Source organism: Excalfactoria chinensis, chromosome 7 (assembly GCF_039878825.1).
Source record: "Excalfactoria chinensis isolate bCotChi1 chromosome 7, bCotChi1.hap2, whole genome shotgun sequence".
Taxonomy (NCBI): Eukaryota; Metazoa; Chordata; class Aves; order Galliformes; family Phasianidae; genus Excalfactoria; species Excalfactoria chinensis.
In genome coordinates, this window is record NC_092831.1 from 226,436 (window position 1) to 245,809 (window position 19,374).

Consider the following 19,374-nt stretch of genomic DNA (forward strand, 5'->3'; position numbering starts at 1 on the left):
CCGAGTGTCTGCACAATAACATGGACAATTTCACCTGACACTCAAGCTCTGACCTGAACGAAGTCAACTGATGTTAGAGTGTTGGAATGATTTATATGTGCAGAATGCTGATAAAAGGGAACCAGATGGAGTACCTTATTTAGTAAGGCACACACTATGCGGTCATTACTAAGGACACAGACTGAAACAGCAGTTAATGTATGAATATTTTATATTCATGGATACAAACAAAATAAATTAGCTGTAAAAAAAAACAACACTGAAGCAAGTATTCCCTCAAAACAATCATTAATAACAACGCTGTTAATAACATGTACAGTTTTGCAGCCGCTTTCTCTACCTAACTGAAATAATAACCATAAACTATCAGTTTTTAAGCATATTCAGGCATTTCAATAAAAGTATTTGCTATGCAAATTAGAATAATTATTTGCCACTTGAAATAATACAGTCCATTTAACCACCAATTATCTTCTTTACATGAGAACATGCAAAAAAGTCTTCACTGTTCATTTTCTTACTGAAAAAGATCGTGTAAAACATAAAATGTCAGAAAGTGTTACTTTTACATTGTGTCAGAAACTGAGTCAAAATACTACGAAGATTTTAGTTGCTCATCAGTTTCACTTTACCTGGGGACTTTTTGTTTGATCGTGACTGCATCAAGTAAGACTGGCGTGGCAGCAGAGGTGAAGATGGCAAAGACATTGAGACTCCTTTAGCCAAGTTCATCCTGTAAGCATCCCCCGGGATGGGCTGAATGCCAGCGGGAAGTTCTGCACTGTGGCCAGATGCTGCAACACTCTGCAAGGCATTCTCTGGGCAGAAGTCCCCTGCTAAAAATAAAATGTTGTCATCCATTGTGGGACATATCAAAATACAGACATTTAATATAGAAAAACATTCAGTTGCCATCAACAAGTCAGCACGACCCCTCTCTTCTCATGGCACACCTGCCAGTACAGAATCCAAACAGGAAAGTTGCTGCAAAATTCAAAATGCACAACCAAGAGTTGCTGTAATAAAGGCAGCAACAGGGAAGAAAATCTTCACCTCAAACAAAGCAGCAGCTTTCCAGATTTCATCCTCAGAGGCAAAACTACACTTCTCACAAAGACAAAAGGGTATCTACTGCTGAATCGCTTACCAGGATCAGTGTGACACCCTGAAATTCAGGGACCATCTGAAAGCACACTGCATACTGAAGTAGTCAGGAGAAGTTCAGTCCGGTGAGTCCGTACACCCAGTCAGAAGTGTCTCACAAAGAAGCACTCACACAAAACCACTCTAAGCTTAGCCTACTTATTATTCTGTTTCAAAATAGAGAAGACCAGATAAACACTATTTGACAGCAAAATGTTTTATTTACTGTCATGAACAAACCAAGTATTGGTTCACAACACTACGTAGCAGATCAAAATAGGAAAATGCACAGAGATCTATCCTACTGGTGCAGGAAATGCAGCTTCAGTGCAGTCAAGAATATGCTTTCAAAACAACAGATGAAAGTATGCGCTCACAACGACAGGCAGCAGCAACACATGCAGGAAGTGCTGAGTTCTTCCTTGTCAGATGAGAGAAAGAGCTGAAAAGCAAAAGTTGGCATCTAACTGCAGCTTTTTTTGTTATCCAAATGAGGGTACTGCTCAATAATTTACACAAAACTGAATCCGTGTGAACCGTGTAACAAAACTGATAGAGAGGAAAGAAAGCTCTCGCAATATTTTTCACAGAGACCCAAACAGCGACAAGCAGCACAGCAGAAGTATGGGAACCCAAAGTAGAACTAAAAGAAAAAGGGAATAACAAAGTTGTTAAAATATGGTTTCCTCATGTCAGACTTATTGTCTTGCAGTAAGGAAACATTTCAGATCCACGTCCCTCTGTAAGATCTGCCTTTCTTGTTCACTGCTCTCATTCACTTGCTGCCTTCAATTCCGAACAGCTGCTCTCCTGCCATGATCCACTACAGGCAGCTTAACGTGCTCACAGGGAACGCCCGCAGAAGGCAAAAACAAACTGTTTCTTTGCCAAAAGTAGAAACGTTTGTGTGTATTCAGCCTCCACTCTCTTTTGCAGAAGTGTGCACAGCTGAGAGGAAAACCTATTGGGCCCTAAGTTTAAAATCTGATTGTGCGTTTCCAAGAGTGGATGTGCTTCAGATGACTTTTTTCCTAGATATACTATTTTCCTCCCAGGAGCCACACATGACAGCTCCCTACACACATCTGCGAGATAAACAGCCCTGAGGAATGCTGTGTAGAGTCAAACTTCTATTGACATTTCATAAATGTGACTTTCTATTCCTTTGAAACCAACTTAACCATCACCTTCCAAAAGTTCTCTTTCTTCAAATAAAATTAATAGTAACGCCCTGATTTTAAGGAAACAAATCCGGCTTAGCCAAGGCAGGATGGGAATTAAAAAAATAATTAATGAACTGTCTATTACTTATAAGATTACATTACAACAACTACAGGAGTACAGCTATTGGTTTTAAATCCTGAGAACCAGAAAAGCAGCTTCAGTATTCCTGCAAAGCGCTGTAATACACCAGTCTCAAAAACAGGAACAAGAACTGCCCAAGTATATAATTAGAATCAAAAACCTAAACATTTTAGAGAATATAATCACACACACTTTGGCATTTTTTAAAATCTCATACCTGAATCACTAAGTTCCCTTTTACTTCCAGCAGAAGCCAGGAGGCTAAGGATCTTTTTCTCTGTTCTCTTAAAAATTAAACTCCAACATTAGCTGTTTGTAAACACTGGTTTAACATTAGAATCATAGAATCATAGAATCACAAGGTTGGAAAGGACCTATAAGATCATTTAGTCCAACCGTCCTCCCTTTACCATACCTACAGCAAACCACTAAACCATAATTCCTAGCTCCATATCCAGACGCCTCTAGAACACTGCCGAGGATGGTGACTCCACCACCTCCCTGGGCAGCCATTCCAGTGCCACTATTCCAGTGCCTGACCACTTCCTGAGAGAAAACAGTTCCTTTAGATACTATACTATTATACTAATACACTATTATTTATACAGTACAATACATGCAAGTTCGGTTCATAAATTCACAGAATCACAGACTCAGAGCACAGCTGGGATGGAAGGGACCCCTCAGCCCCAGCCCTGCCGTGGGCTGGCTGCCCCCAGCTCAGGCTGCCCAGGGCCCATCCATGGCCTGGGGCACCTCCAGGGATGGAGCACCGCAGCTCTGGGCAGTGCCACGGCCTCACTGCACTCTGAGTAAGGAATTTCCTCCTCATGTCTGACATAATGTTCCTTCTTTTAGTTTAAAACCATTCCTCCTTGCGCCCTATCACACTCTGGGCAGTGCCACAGCCTCATCCCTCTATTTGTTGAATGACACTGAAAAACTATTACAATGTACATTCCAGTTTTGGACATGAAGAAAAAGCACAGAAGCAGCACAGTAATGCAGGTAACTGCAATGAGACAATACTGTGCTGAGGCAGTGATTTGGAATTTCTATAAATATACCAGCTGGAATGCTACAGAGAAAGCATGAGACAGGAGACCAAACACCAAAGTTACTTCCTCCCCCTTCAGGGTTAATAAGTCCACCAACAACTCCCCTGCACTACGAAGCAAGTAAACTGTTCCTAACTCAGTGCTTTCTTAATAAACTGCACAGATTTTAATTTGTCCTTCTCCACTGGATACAAAATGATAAGCTATGGAAATGCCCTGCAAAATCAAGGGCTACAAAAGCCCTGAATACACTGTTGCGGCACATCTTCAATCAATAAATTGAGATCATTTGATTATGGCAGTAACTTTGAAGATATGTTACCGTCTATTTATGTCTTGCCATTCTTTTCTTTCCTATTTTCTTCCTGCTGATTCTATTTTCCTGATGCTGCCTGTGGTACTGTGGGGACAGCTACACAGATTGTGACTCAGACTCTAAGAGCAATATGATTAAAGCAAACAAGCAAACATCCAAAACTTATACCACAGAAATACTCTTTTTCAATTATTTTCCTAATTTTAAACTTCCTTTCGCTTACTGTCACTCATGAATGTGCTGTTACGGCACAAACCCTGAGAAAGCCCAACCACTCTGGTCTCAAGCTACAAGGACATCATTTCCTCAGTGAGGCTGGAGACATTTTTAAACACAACCTGCTGCTGCAGAAAAAGATGGCAGGTTATAATTAAAACCTGGTTGGGACACTATAGAACCTCTGAGGACAGCCACCAGACCTGAGCCATTCCAAGAAAACAGAAGCTGCTCCTCCAACACCTTTCTAAAAGCTTCTAGCTAAAGGCAATGGAAATCAAATCACAGTTTAGCTGCACCTCGGGATGCAACTGAAAGGCACAATCAGATTAATAATGTGTTGTTTTGTTGGGGTGTTTTGTTTTGTTTTGTTTTTAAGATACAAAAAGATACAAGGAAGGCAGGCTAACGGAATGATTTGGTAGATCCTAATATCCTTAAAACACATTTGAACTTTAAGATTAAACTAATCCTCCTTTTGAACAGAGAGGATGAAATATTTATGTCAGTATTAGACATAACAGAGTATATTCTTCATTCAATACAAGTTTCTTACAAACCAAAGAACTTCTGCTACTTTACCAGAATACATATAAACTACAGTATGGTGCTGATGCCAGAGATCAGGTTATTTTGTCATGAAGAAAAAGGATCTCCATCTTCAAAACAGAAAGCCCACCCAACCAAAGCTCAAGTTCCCTGAGTCTGAATATTGGCAGCAACTGCACAGCAGACAGCATCCCACTGACATCACTCAATGTCTGTTTCTGAGGTGGGTGATTTTGTCTTTTGTTCCCTTAATTTACCTGCCTAAGTGAAACAAAAGACTCTCAGCCCACTTAAGGAAGTATTTCTGATTAAAAAAAATCTGCTGTAACAAAAGGAATCTGTTTACAGATGTTTAAAAGCAAAAAAACAAAACCAAACACTCTGCAGGATTCTGTTGCATAAAAGGTTTCTTAGCATGCACATATGCACATCATGATGTGTAGAGCACCGATAGCACTTTCCAAACAAGAACTTGACTGTAAGTGCCCAGCTCTGATTAAGCCCAACTTTGGTACAAGCTGGACAGCAAAGAAGCAATGAACAAACTTTGCTAAAAAGTCAAGTTTTTGTAGCAGATTCCAAGTAGGAAACCAGAAGCTGATAAAAACCACAACTAACTTTCCTTGGAAACAGAAAATATTAACAGAACTGCTGTAGAGCTGCATGTTCACCAAGGTCACTGCTGGCCTACGTCAACAATCCTCAGGATTCAATAAACAGTTAAGACAATAAAGAAATCAGCATTCTGTTATGTAGAGATCACTCCCAGCATTAAACCTTCTGATCATCTTTGTGGCCCTCCTCTGGGCCAGCTCCAATGTCCTTCTTGTGTTGGAAGCTCCAGGACTGGATGCGGAACCCCAGGGGGTTCTCACAAGAGCAGAGCAGCGGGGCAGAATCACATCCCTCGACCTGCTGGTCACACTTCTCTTGATGCAGCCCACAATACAGTCGCATTCTGGGCTGCAAGGGAACACTGCTGGCTCACACCGAACCTTTCATCAATTGAATTCTGAAATCCTTCTCCTCAGGGCTGCTCTCAAGCCATTCTATGCCCAGCCTGTACCTGTACTTGGGACTGCCCCGACCCCACTGCAGGACCTTGCTTTGAAATTTTTGATTTTAGCTAATGATCAACTAGAGACTTCAATACAACATTATGCCTTCTTGCATAGGAGCTTCACTTTTATTTTAAAGAAGCAAGTTGGTCACAATTAGCAATGAAAACTCACGTTGGTAAATGTAAGCACTGCATATAATTCCAAGTGCTAACAGCACAAAGAGAAATGTGAATGGCAGAATATTATACAAGCAATCACAACTCAGCAAAAGTTACATGCCTTTGAAAGCCATTTTATCTTTCAATAAGAGTACTGACAACAATCCACTTCCTACTTGTATGTGAGAATATGTATAAAGAGGAATAAATTTCAAATTCACAGTTTTCCTCCAATTCATTTTGTACAAAACATCAATAAGATTACACACAATCAAAAACTAACTCTATGTATGCCAATATACAGCACAACGTAACGCAGAAATAAATCATATCATATTTTGTCAAATATACTTCATGTGTAGATACCGGAGTACAAGAAGGAAAAACAAAGGAAACATGGCCTCAAAAGAGCAATGTAGCAAAATCTGATCTACAGTAGAATTGAATAAAACCCAAGGAAAAATTCCTGGTAACTGAACTTTTTTGTTACCCCAATTAAGAAATCTGAATGTGAAGACAATCACTAATCACCAAATGTTGGATGCATAGCAGCACGTATTTCCATACCTTTGTTTCATCGTACAGAATTCACAAGCACTGATCCCATTCTTATTTCTCCAGATTTCCTGCTTTTGCAGCACTGCAGTACCACGTTCTAAACACCAGCTTTTTGTTGATACAGCACTTTTTGAGCACTATATGGGAGTCCAACAAAGACTTTAAAATAGAAAATACAGAAATCCCAACTACTTACCACACCAAATTCTACAGAAATTAATGAAGTTTTCATGCGTGCTATGTGCTACATTTGATGTTAAACTTCTGATGGGATTTTAGTGCAGGAGGAATGCTGCAAACTAAGCACAATGCTTCCATTATTCATGTTCCTTCAGGCCTGATACTGGGTCAACAGAATGACAATGCTCATGTTATTAAAAAGCCAACTGAAATAATGGAGCATGTTCCGCAGAAATGTAATATACAAGGTTTTCTCTTCTTTTTAAGTTGAAATCTATTACAAGTATTACATATCTAATGATCTTTAGCCTAGTAGGAAAAATACAGATTCCCACAATGCAGGCAGTTGCCAACTTACAACATCAAAAGCAAACAAACATAACTTTTTAAGACACAATGTATAAGGCCCACAAGAAATACTAACACAAAGCTCTCCGTGAACCATCTCTCCATCCTAACCTCAGTATTTCTGTGGTAAGAACAAAGAGCAAGCTGCTCTCATCTGCCCTTCTTCCTAATAGCAACTCAGGAACAAATCACTTGGCATGCACTCCCAGGCAGCTTTAAGCCTCCTCCTCACACACAGAATGAGCACTCTGCATGTAACCATTCCCGTCTGAGGGCCATTGGCACAGGTGAACCTAGCATGGGGAACATGAGTCATCCTCTGTAATGAATATTCATACCTGATTCTTTCTTGCTCCCTTTTCCACCCTCTCGGCTCTTCTTTAAAACTGCCTTTAACATTTTAAGTGTTGCTCCTAAAGGATAACAGAAAGAAACGCAACATCAGTATTGGCCACCCACACAAAGCCAAACAGAATACAGGATGGATCAATTTAAATAAAACAGGGAGGTAAACGGATAATTTTTTCTGTTATTTTTCCCTGCAATGTAGCTTGTTTAAGCAAAGTCCCAAAGCAGAAAGAATGTTTCAATACTTGAACTAAGCAATTAAGAATTCACCGTCTTCTTATAAAAAAAAAAAAAATAATAATAATAATAATTCAGCATTCTCCACATTCCACAAGTAATTAAGGTTACAAGGCTAAACCCACGTACGTTACTGTAAGACACTCAGGCACAACGAGAGTAAAGTTCCAGCTTCTATCCTGAGCTCATCAGCACAGCCATGGGAGCTGCAGAGCAGCCTGCTCAGCTGGAGGCTCCAAACCACAGAAGCACAGAGCAGATGGTGATGTGGTACATGGTATCACACACCATCGGATCCTACCTACATACAACGTGCTGCTGACCAACAAAGGCAGAGCCAAACAAGTTCTGTATGCTACTGCAGTTCTCATCACTGCTATACACTAAGGTGTGCACCTATATATTCATGTCTGCGAGCAGGGGATCTCTCCCACTCTGCACTCAAAGTTTCACATTTAACAGTCAACCTCGAGCAAGCAGCAGCTGCAGATTTCAGAGAATTATTAGGGAAAATATATCCAGGTTCTAAAGTGGAAGACGGTTTAGATGTTTCAGGTACCCAGCTTTGGTTACCAAGTATGGAAAGCAGAACGCAGTCAGCTGTGGAGAGCAGCTCTTTCTCAAAAAGCTTTCCCATACACTCTATTTTTTTTTTCCATTGGAAAGCTGTTGAAAACATTTAGCATAGGATACACAACAGCAAGAAGGAAAGAAAAAGTAATCAGGCAATGCTGAATGTTACAGCATGAACCATACAGAACACATGAAATCAACAGAAAATGCAAACAATCTTCCACCCCAAAAATATGGATTCTTCAGAAAGTTCACTCAGCTTAACGAAATAAGGCAGAAAAAAGAAAAGTCAGTACAACGCAGTTCTACAGCTCCTACAACCAACCTGAAGCACATGCACCTAATATCAATTACAACACCAGGAGGTTTCCACAGCCCACGCTGCGTTCAACACACTGATCCCTGGTCAGTTCCAAAGCCGTACAGCCGCGCACACAGATGATTATTTCTCCTGCAGCAGGATAACATCTCCAACCAGCTGCACTGACAGCTACACACCTCAGCATCACACACTGTGGGGCACGCAGGCAGCAAACACACTTTGATGATCTGTGCCTTGGACAAGGCATCTTCTGAGGACTAACAAGGAAAAGACACTGCTGAGAGTATCTCTGCAACAGTAGAGCAAGTTCTGTTGTATCCTCAGCCCTTTTCACTTCCAGCAATAAAAAATCAAAGCTTGCCCAAACACTCCCAAAGTAGGACCATATTTTTTATGACACTCGATGTGCTTGTTACACCAGTGACTCAGAATCAACCACGTCCCATAGGCAAAGGCCACACGTCAGCTCTCATCGCATCTGTCCAGCAATACTGAGAAGGCTGGGCAGAAAACCACAGTTACCAACACTTCTCTGAGCAACTGCTGATTTTTTAAATGAGAAAACAGTTCCCAAAGTTCAACCATGAGGTCGGAAAAAGGAAAAACTAAAGACAACATCAAGAAACTCTCTTCCTTCCTTGCCTGCATTATTCTGGAAAAGCTACACACAGACACAACCCACCACATCAGGGATTTGGGTTGTTTTGGTTTTTCAAACAGCAACATATTCACATCTATGGACTGGAAAAAAAAAACAAAACTGTTCTTCTGAGCAAAAATCTTTCATTATGTAATCACATCCCCTTCATGCAACCATTGCAAACGATGCCCACAAACAAAACAGAAGCTTTTGCCTACAAGCACACCAACCCCGAACGCCTGGCGCTGTACCTGCAGGCCGACCTGCTGAGTGTGCTGCAGTGCAGGCCACTTGACCAGGCCTCTCTGATGGCCTCACACAACAGTAAAGTGCAGCCTGGCTCCAGGACAGCTGTGTTACAAATGCCATTCCTCCCAGCCAGCCGGAGTACTGTTGATACTTTCCCTGACAAACAGAGACTCCAACTGATCTCTCTTCCACGTTTCTGAACGACATTTTAGAAAGGACTTTCTAATTTAATACAAAGCACTTTACATTAGTAACTGCATTTTTCTGGCTCATCTCAATTTCTTCCAGCCACTCCACACCACATGACAGCAGACCACTGTGTGTGTGAATCTGGAACCACACAGACCCCAGGGTCAGCATTCACACACTGATGGGGCACTGCAGCTCTGGGCAGTGCCACGACCTCACTGCACTCTGAGTAAGGAATTTCCTCCTCATGTCTGACCTAAACCTTCCTTCTTTTAGTTAAAGCCATTCCTCCTTGCCCTATCACTACTGGCCTGTGTACAAAGTACATTTCCCTCACACACTGTAAGGCTGCAGGGCAAGGTCTCCTCAGAGCCTCCCCCAGGCTGCACACCCCCAGCTCCCATCAGCCCGTCTCCACAGCAGAGGTGCTGCAGCCCCTCATCATCATGGCGGACCCGCTCCAGACTCGCTCCCACAGCCCCGTTTCCTCACGCTGGGCCCCATGCAGACGCAGCGCTGCAGTGGGGCCTCCTGAGGGCAGAGCAGAGGGGACGGACCCCTCCCGCACCCCCCTGCCCTGTCGGCCTCAGCTGCAAGTGAGGGCAGCTTTTTGTCTACCAGCTCACAACCCCTGCTTTACAAACACCAGAATACCAAAGCCTACCAAGTTCAACAGTTGGTAGTTTCAGTGAGAGAACTAATGACTGCGTGTGTAGAAAGGAAACCAAAAACAAAGTAACAGTTACAACAAAAGCAAATGGAGAGCAAATGTTGGACTAGATTAATGATGAAGGCATATAGAAAAAGGAACCATCCGTGCAAACTAGGAATATAACCATTTCAACATTCATGTTAGATTTCTATGTACTCGACCCCTGCAAGGAAAGGGAGGCCCTCAGCCTTTCCTTCCATCCTACCTGACAACTGGAAAGAAGAACATTTTCAAGGCGGCTTATGAGAAAAATGTTCACAAAAATAGATGGTCTGAACACTGTGCAAAATATTAAGTAACAGTGATGCTATTTTTATTTGTACATCTCTGCACCTCCTGGAATTCCAATCTAGAACTTCTAATACTTCACTCTCTTGTCCTGCGAAATTGCAGCACCTTAAATTCTTGTTACACGCTAAAAAAGATACGAACACCTTGAAAACTATTAAGCTCTAAATGCTGGTACCCTATTTTAGGTTTACTTCATGAAACTGGAAGAGCATTTTTAACCTGGCAGCACAAAGTGGCTAACTTGGTTAGATATAGGCATAAAAAAATTCCCATCTAACCTTGGCAAGCTCATGGCTTCTAAAATACAGCACAGACACAGACCATCTGAACAATGAGGCAAGATATGACGGCATTAACATTAATACAAGTGGGCCTTGTTCAGCAGACAGACAGAACTGCTGGACCCACAGGTGCTCGAGGCTTCGCAGCAACGCAGCACAGTCTGCTGGCCCAGAAATCAATGTGTGCTGTCTGCGAGCTGCTTTTAAACATTCATTAGTTTTAATTTGAAGACGACTGAATATAAACTAATGAAAGAAGTTCTGCTACACAGTGCGTTATGCTTGGAATAACTGTATGCCAGTATTCTTTATGTAAAGAAAGATCATCAAAGTAGCTCTTAGTAACAGATTCTAGTTGAAGGACTACAAGACAGAGCTGATAACTCATTTCATCCCGACGTTAAACCACAGCAGCAAAATGTCGCCCATATTCTCCCATTTCTCCTTTCAACTAAAAAATAAGCAAAAAAACCTGCTTTTGTATGTTTCAGCTCCCTTCTACCAACTGCTTCCATCATTCCTATGCAGAATGTTCAGTACTTCAGCTCCAGTTTCTTTCAGTTCTCCCCTATTTGTAGTTATCTATCTAGAGTTCTGGAAGTTTTTCCCCCAGAGGGTGGTGACGCATTGAACAGGTTGCCCAAGGAGGCTGTGGATGCCCCATCCCTGCAGGCATTCAAGGCCAGGCTGGATGTGGCTCTGGGCAGCCTGGGCTGCTGGTTGGTGACCTGCACACAGCAGGGGGTTGGAGCTGGATGAGCACTGTGGGCCTTTGCAACCCAGGCCATGCTGTGATTCTTTCCAGATTATCAGAGACCTTCCCTTTATTCATACAATGATGATAAAGTCTAAGAAGAAATGGAAGAAAAATTACTTCTCTCACTAAAAGACGATGTGTAATTCTTTGTATATATTTGTAAGCTGTTAAAAAGTAAATATGCACATCTATGGAACTACTGATTTATTGCTTTAACCCATCTTTTCTTTGACAAATAAATAACGTTTTCCAAGTGTGACAGCAGATCCTAGGGGATGAATAAAACTTACCCCAAACTGTAACAGTGTAGTCCCTGACTGGAAGTTCTTACTATGAAAGAATCGTTCTTTGTGGTCAACTGTAATATTTTCAGTATTACAACCAGCGTTAGTTCAGTATTTGGGCATTCTCAAGACCACTTCAACACAGTTAAAAACTAGTTGAATCCAACATGTTTTTCCAATAAACATACAGATCCCTTTACATAACCCACACAGCTTGGTGAGCAAAAGCAAGGCAAGATCCCCGGTGAGTGGAAAATGGGAAACATCACTCCCATTTTTAAGAAAGGGGGAAAAGAAGAGCCAGGGAACTACAGGCTGGTGAGCCTTCTGTGTCTGGGAAGGCCATGGAACAGATCCTCCTGTGAGCGATGTTAAGCAACGTGAGAGGTGATCAGAGTCAGCCAGATGAGGAAGCACGGAAATCTCCTCAGTATCACATTAGCTATTACTATGTGCATTTGCAGCGCCTGTTTCCCACCAGTCTGGTTTTAGATTTGACTTCCCAGACCTGGCAGATACACCTGTCCCATCCTGCAGGAACTCCGTCTTCTGCTAGTCTCTTTTATCCCACTGTCGATCATTTTGGCCAGTGCCCCCACAGAATGTGCCTCAGGGGATGATATTGTCTCTCTTTGCTTGACAGTTGTCCAAAAATTCTTAGTCAGGTGCCAGGTACTGCAGAAATTCCCATTAGTCAGTTCACCGAAGAAACCATCTTGCACTAAAGCAGATGAAAAGTATTAAAGAATGAAATCTTAACTTCCAGTGCCGTGAGCACCTGTTTAAACTAACCCAAATGATTCAGTAGTGATGTGGATGAACCACTGGATGTCTTGGGGGTAACACACTTCCAAAAGAGGAGACACAAAAACCTTCAGGTTTGCAGCTGTTTTTCAAACACACAAAAATACCTACAGCTACTCTGTGCTCAGATAAGTTTGTTTCTCCCTTTCTTTTCCCACACTGTCAAGTCTCTCCAGAGAAAATACCGAGACTGTAACGATGTTCAGCATCCTACAGAATGTCCTCTTCCTTCAGTTCTGACTGCAAACGTAATGCTACTCATCCTTACGGGATTCATCAAACGTATCCTACCTATCTAGCCTTTCTGAACCTTACCCCCTAGCTCTTGTTATTTGCAAGACAAGTGACACTTCACTTCATTTAGACTAATTCACTGTCATCAGGGCTGTTTTCTCCCTTACCTCATGTCTTTATATTCCACACAAGTGTATTACCCTCTCTAACATTCCAGTGCCTTCTATTTCTAAATTTAATGAATTATCTTTCCTTTCCCCCAGCTTCCCAAGACATGGATCAGCATACGCAGATCATGCACTAAAATAAGTTTCTGCTTCAGGGACAGACACTGTGTGCGCATGGAGAGAACATGATAATGAAGGATGGAGCAGAGGAAGACTCCCTGCTGCTTGACTTCAGCAATAAAACTTGCTTCAAGAAAATTTAGAGATAAAAAAAAAGCTGTCCCTCCCCTAATCAGAAAGCCGCTATATGAAGAGGTATTTCAGACAGAAATAAGGTCACAAGGTTAATAAGTCTTGAAGAAACACCCACTCAGGAATCCCTGCCAGCAGTCCTAGGAGCCAGTGGATGCCACAGTTTGCACTAGGGCAGGAATTAGCAAACAGATGAAATAAATGTAATCACAGATTTTTACTTTTTCTTTCTTTTCCTATGGCCATAATAGCGACTCTCATCCCATCTTTCTCTATCCTGCTATGTCAAACATGGAAAACATGACAAAACCCCTAATTTGAAATCTATTATGAAAGGGTCAAAACATCAGGCAAGAAAGAATTCATCACTTCCCTGCTGGCAGAAGAGACCCAGCACACACTATGTCAGCAGAAAATCGAAAACCTAAAATTAGATGGAAAATAGGTCAGAAGCTGCCATTTCAGCTTTAACAGTACACAGAAATTGAAAGGAAGACAAAGACCTTGCTAACCAAAATCTTCACCCAACTCTTCCTAGTAGGGTATTTTACTCAGCAGTTACATACTTACATGGTGACAGCACCATCTCATCTAGAAAGTATGGAATATTAGGAGCATTGTAATAACAAGTGTCTCCAGTTTCTCAGCTGTCCCAGATACCGCCCTCATTTCCAGATGAACATCAACAAGTTGCTCGTAAAACAACACAGCCATTCACTTCAAGCAGCCAAACGTAAATGCAATGCAGAGTGCAACCATCTTACATTATACAGCCTGCAGTTCAAGCAGCTCAGTCGGTAAAGTCCTCTTCCTTCAGCCCTCACCATGGCATCAGTTAAATCTGCTCCTCCACAAACTCTGATTCATAATCCATAAAACTGATCTAGCAAAGCAGAAATGGGGACAGATCTATCATCAGTATCTACATTACTTCTTGACCCCAACACTTCAGCTGACCCCCCCAGACTATCCAGGCATCATGCAGCGCTCAGTAATGCTGCTAAAAGAAATCCACGTTCCTTGATTTCTAAAACAAAAAAAAAAAGAAAAAAAAAAGAAAAAAAAAGAAAAAAAAAAGAAGACAAGTACTATTAATGCAGAAGAAATCAATCTAGAGGTAACAAATATAGTTACACTTAACAACAGGCAATAACCAAAGTAATATCTCATTTGCAGGACTGTATTACCATCGGCCAGGCTACAAACTTTATATTCCATTATCAGGCTGACTGGCCACACATAATAATCTATAATAATCCCAAGTAGGACGTACAAAGTGCTCTAACACCTACTGCTGACCATGGGACCCTCCCTTCTTTGTGCTGCAGCAACCAGGAGTCAGGTTTCCATCTCATGTCTTGATGACATTCCATTTCATATCTGCATGGCAACACAACCCACCAGCTGATCCAGAGGCACTGCCTGACTTTTGGATTCCTTACCCTTCAAAACTCATACAGCTGTCTCCAGTAGCTCTGCATGCAATCGTCTGCAGACAATATGCAATTTTATACTCTCCTCCATAGGAGGAAGGAGCCAATTTAGCAGACAGCAAAGCGATGTCATGTCAGTTGAATTCTTCTGACTTTCGGTACAGGATATTCCTTTAAGGTGGTCAGTGCTTCCTTGTCAGATAGCGTACACAAGATGTGTCTACTGTAACTACCCAGGACAGAACTAGTTTAATCATAATTCAGTTTTCTTGAAGTCATACAATTTCTACTCAGCATCCCCAGAAAGGATGCTAAAGCTCTCCAGCCACACAACGGTAAGTAGGCAAGGGCTGCATTTTACTCACATCACTACTAAGACAACTACAAACCCACACAGTGATATTTTATGCTAACAACTCGTTCTAGGCATACTAAAAATCATTGAGATCCACATGCTTAACAAATGAACTACTGCAGCTGAGACAGGCAAACAGCCCTCTGCTTGTTTACTGTGGTGTTTACAATACAGCTCACATAGACAGTACTTTATTCGTTCCTCTGTTTCAACTGCTTTAAAACCCAAGGGGAGGAAACAAGTTATGCCACGTAACTAGAATATTTTCATTAGGGAGAACCCTACCTGGTCACGCACCTGTGGCACCAGCATGGAGTCTTTCAGTATTTAAGATGTGCATTCGTAACTCAGAACTTGCAAAGCAATCACTTTCAAACACTAACAGGTGCCTTCTGTTCTTTTTCAGTACAAAAGCCATCAACTAAGTCCATTTAAAGTGAAAAAGAAAGAAGAGCACCATGAACTATCCAAATTAGACTGGGCTAAAATGAGTAACAAGTTGAGAATTTCACTGGAGGATGCCGGTAAGCCAAGGAGGTTCTCACAACAATCCTCTAGGCATTATCAAATAAGTTACCTTCAGAGTGATTTAACACTGCAAGGCTCTTCTAGAAATAATCAAGACAGCACGTGGTCCAACAAACATGCTAATTTCTGTATTTGTTTCTTTTGCCTACGGTTATACATAACAAAACAGTGAAGCAAATAACAAGGACAAAACACAGTAGGCAGCTCCAGGCCCAGACATCTCATTCCACCAGCAGACCAAGCAAGTACCAAGCAAGCAGCATGACTGCAGTCACAACTTCAAAACGGGGATGTTTTCATAGCCTGGAATGCCAGCTGCCCCATCTAGTCTGACAGCGGCACCACTGCTTCAATGAAAGCAAAAATCACTATTTCCAAAGACTTACAATAGACCAACTGATGAATGTTTGAGAAAAGGAAAACAAATTCCTTCCAAGTCCTACATGGAATCACCTGACATTGAGCCAAAGCTGGCACTAATGAAACGTGGCAGCATGTGATTAGAGGTGCACATAACTAGAGGAAAGCATGGACACCATATGAAAATGCACGCTTACTATCCAGAAATGAAGGCTTCTTCAGATTCTTTTTCCATCCACTGAAAAGCAAATTCACACCAACAGCAGGAAGGAGACCAGCCAAAACCCTGCAGTACCAGCGCTGTGCCAGCTCCTGCTCCCTGCCACATGTCACTGCCCCAGTGCTGCTCCCCCTTCGGAGGCTTTGGCCATGTCAGTAGGACAAGTCCTGACAGAGAAGACTGCAGAGGAGGAAACATTTTCGAGGCAGTTTATACTCGGTCTACTAAGGAATTTGCACTTTAAAAGTAAGACTGAGGTGAACCCACCAGAAGAGGAAACGACAGCACAGCTCCCTGCATACCAGCTATTTAACTTTCACTGCACTGAAACAAAAGCTAAGTCTGCTCATGGATTCTTCTACTGACGCATTAAAGACATCAGCCAGCAAGATAACTGATGGCAGTCATGAAGTACCACTGTCCCCACGCGAGCAAAGCAAGGCACCAGACAGCTGCTCTGCCTGCACAGCTCTCCACAGCGCAGCCCTGCAGATGAAGGGCGGCACAGCATGCAGCTTCTGGGCACCCTCTGTCCCAGCCCCAGGAGTGCCGTGTGGGCAGCAGGACTGCAGCTCAGCCACGCCGACCAGATGCTGCAGGACAGCCCTCTGAAAAACCAGGCCATAGACAAAGCAACACCAAGTTCGTGCTACCTTCACAGCCCAGAAAAGGCAGCTTCTCATTACCATACTGCTTTCCAAGTTTGCAATGAATCTGCTTGAGATTTAAAAGAAAAACAGACACATTGATGTGACATTATGATGGTACTGTTGCAACTCAGGCCTTTTTTGCATATTTCACATATTAAATATATTTATATATGTTAGTTTCTTATCGTATCTAGTTCCAGATCTTCTACTCTTCATCCACTCTACCTAATCATTCTCAGAATTCTTTCCTCTGCTTTTTCATAGCATTTCTTTCCTCCTTCCTTTCAAAAAGGAAAACTCATCCCTTTTCTCCTGGTACTACACGTCTCCCATCTATGTCCAGTACTGGTGCACATTCTGGTATGCAGATATGTGTATATACATATTTCATTACACACACAGTTTTTTGTATCAGCTAACCTGGGGCAGCAGATTCCCTGTAGCACAGCATGATGAAATACCTGCTCTTGACCCGGCTGGGAATCACAGCCACTCACTTTTGCCAGAAAGCAAATGCAAAGCTCCATCCAAACCTTGCATACAAAGGACACATTACATACTTCCAACCTGACAAGGTTAAAAACAGAAACAAACAGCTGTCGTTAACAAGTACTTCTGCATTTTCTAACATGACTTAAAATATATTACTCTTGGTTCAAATAGAATTTGATGGTTTCTTGTTAGAGCATCACCTGATCTCAGCTACTAGATGCAAAGTGCTACCACGCAATAACAGCTTGAAATACTGACACTCACAATGCTCACTAAGTCACAGTATGTGAAGCTGTAGGGGACCTCTGGATGTCATCCAGGCCAGCCCCTTGCTCACATAGGGCAAACCACACAAGGAAATCTCAGAAACCCGCATTAAAAATGGAATTCAGACATTTATTTCAGAGAACACAACTGGATCTGTTAACAAACACTTCAAATAATTAAGCAAGACAACTACTAAGTGACCCTAAAACCACGAGAAAAGCAGCAGCGCAAGGATCCCATGGCAGGTACAGAAGGAAGAACCACGCCTTTGAATCACAACACCCTGCTGGATTGGCTCAGCTATCTCCTGCAATCTCACCGGAGGAATGCAGCAAAGCAGAAATACTGCCCTCCCTGCTTCCTGCCCCAGATACCGGGATGCCTTCTGTCTCCTGCAAAATGCAAACTTACTGGTTTTAGTTGCTTGATCACGCTCTTCAGTGAGCAAGACTCAGACATTCCTCTACTGCATGAGCTACAAGGAAATACCAACATCCACATTTTTCCAATTCCCCCTCAACTGAAGCGCCTTCCATTTGAATGTACAGTGCAGTAGCATGAAGAGCACGTGTTACAATGTTAAAAAAGCCCCGTTTGAACACATCTGATAAGCAGTTCCTACCACACAAGGTGGACATGGAGTTAGCAGAGAGTTAGAGGCTTTCTTGCCAGCACTCTCTTCACGCAAGCAGACCTCTAAGTGGCACTGACTGCTGGGAAGGTGCCCTGGAGCACCTCTGCCATAGAGACAGGCTGCAGGACCAGGAGTGTTCAGCCTGCAAGAGAGAAGGATCCCGAGAGACCTCACTGCATGCAGCCTTCCATGGGCCTACAGGAATACAGGAGACAGTCTTCTTACGGCGAGAGTGCAGTGACAGGACACAGGGAATGGCTTCAAACTAAAGGAGATGTGACTTAGGTCAGATGTGAGGAAGAAATTCTTTATCCAGAGGGCAGTGAGGCCCTGGCACTGCTGCCCAGAGCTGTGGGTGCCCAGCTCATGGATCGGTGGGGGGCAGCCAGCCCAGGGCAGGGATGGGGCTGGTGGGGGGCTTTGGGACCCAGCTGTGCTGTGACTGCATGAAATCAATGTGAACACTCACAAGCTGCATAAATGCTTTGGGTACAACTCCTTGCCAGCAGTAAGTCTACGACAGAGTTCAGAAGAGGGACAAGAAGATTTGTACAACCTCCCACTTTGTTCTTGAAGAAAAATTAAAGGCTTGTCTATACAAGGTAAAAAGTGCTTCACATTCACACTCCACGTTATTCTGCAGTAACTGTCTGGTTCAGACAAGACCATACATGCTCTTACCAAAACTTACAGAATACCTGGCGAGCCCATATTTATTACATTTCACACTTGCTCTGCTGCTTTCAGTAATTAAGCAGCCAAGCACCACTGAGAGCCTCCAAATCCAGCGTCAGAAGCATTTCCTCCAAAGGCAAGTGTGCAAAAAACCAGAAAGAACTGAAATCCTCAAAAAAAGCATGCAGCCAGTGGATCAATACGAACTGCATCCTTTAAACATCAGTGATTCATTACCGCCTCCCATCCACCTAGATCTACAACAGTTTGCCAGGACAGCACATGAGGCTTCACCAGCAGATGGAATGCTTGCAGGTCCCACTGCAATCTAATGAACTGATTTAGAGAGTGAAAAGATGCAAGAGCAAGAGACTGAAATTAACAAGAATGCGCTTAGATCAGAACTTTGAAGGAAGGGAACTCTCTGTTTAAAGCTCTCCCTTAACCAAACCAGGCTCACTAAGGAGGAAAACATTTTTTTCCTGGTGAAAATAGGTGGGGAAAAAAACAAACAAACAAACAAACATA

At 42.5% G+C, this 19,374-nt stretch overlaps 1 protein-coding gene across 3 annotated transcripts in view; it reads right to left on the minus strand.

Annotated features, from left to right (window-relative positions):
* Positions 1-19,374, minus strand: part of TANC1 (tetratricopeptide repeat, ankyrin repeat and coiled-coil containing 1) — a 57,662-nt gene that overhangs the window by 32,329 nt on the left and 5,959 nt on the right. Inside the window, exons 2-3 of one of the 3 annotated variants that reach the window (XM_072342510.1) lie at positions 7,231-7,305; positions 633-833 (exon numbers count right to left, since the gene is read on the minus strand). In XM_072342510.1, coding sequence (XP_072198611.1) covers positions 633-833; positions 7,231-7,291 — 262 coding nt within the window. In that variant the 5' untranslated portion in view covers positions 7,292-7,305. Of the gene's footprint in view, positions 1-632; positions 837-7,230; positions 7,306-19,374 lie in introns of all 3 variants that reach the window. The other 2 variants (XM_072342509.1, XM_072342511.1) reach the window with 2 other exon arrangements.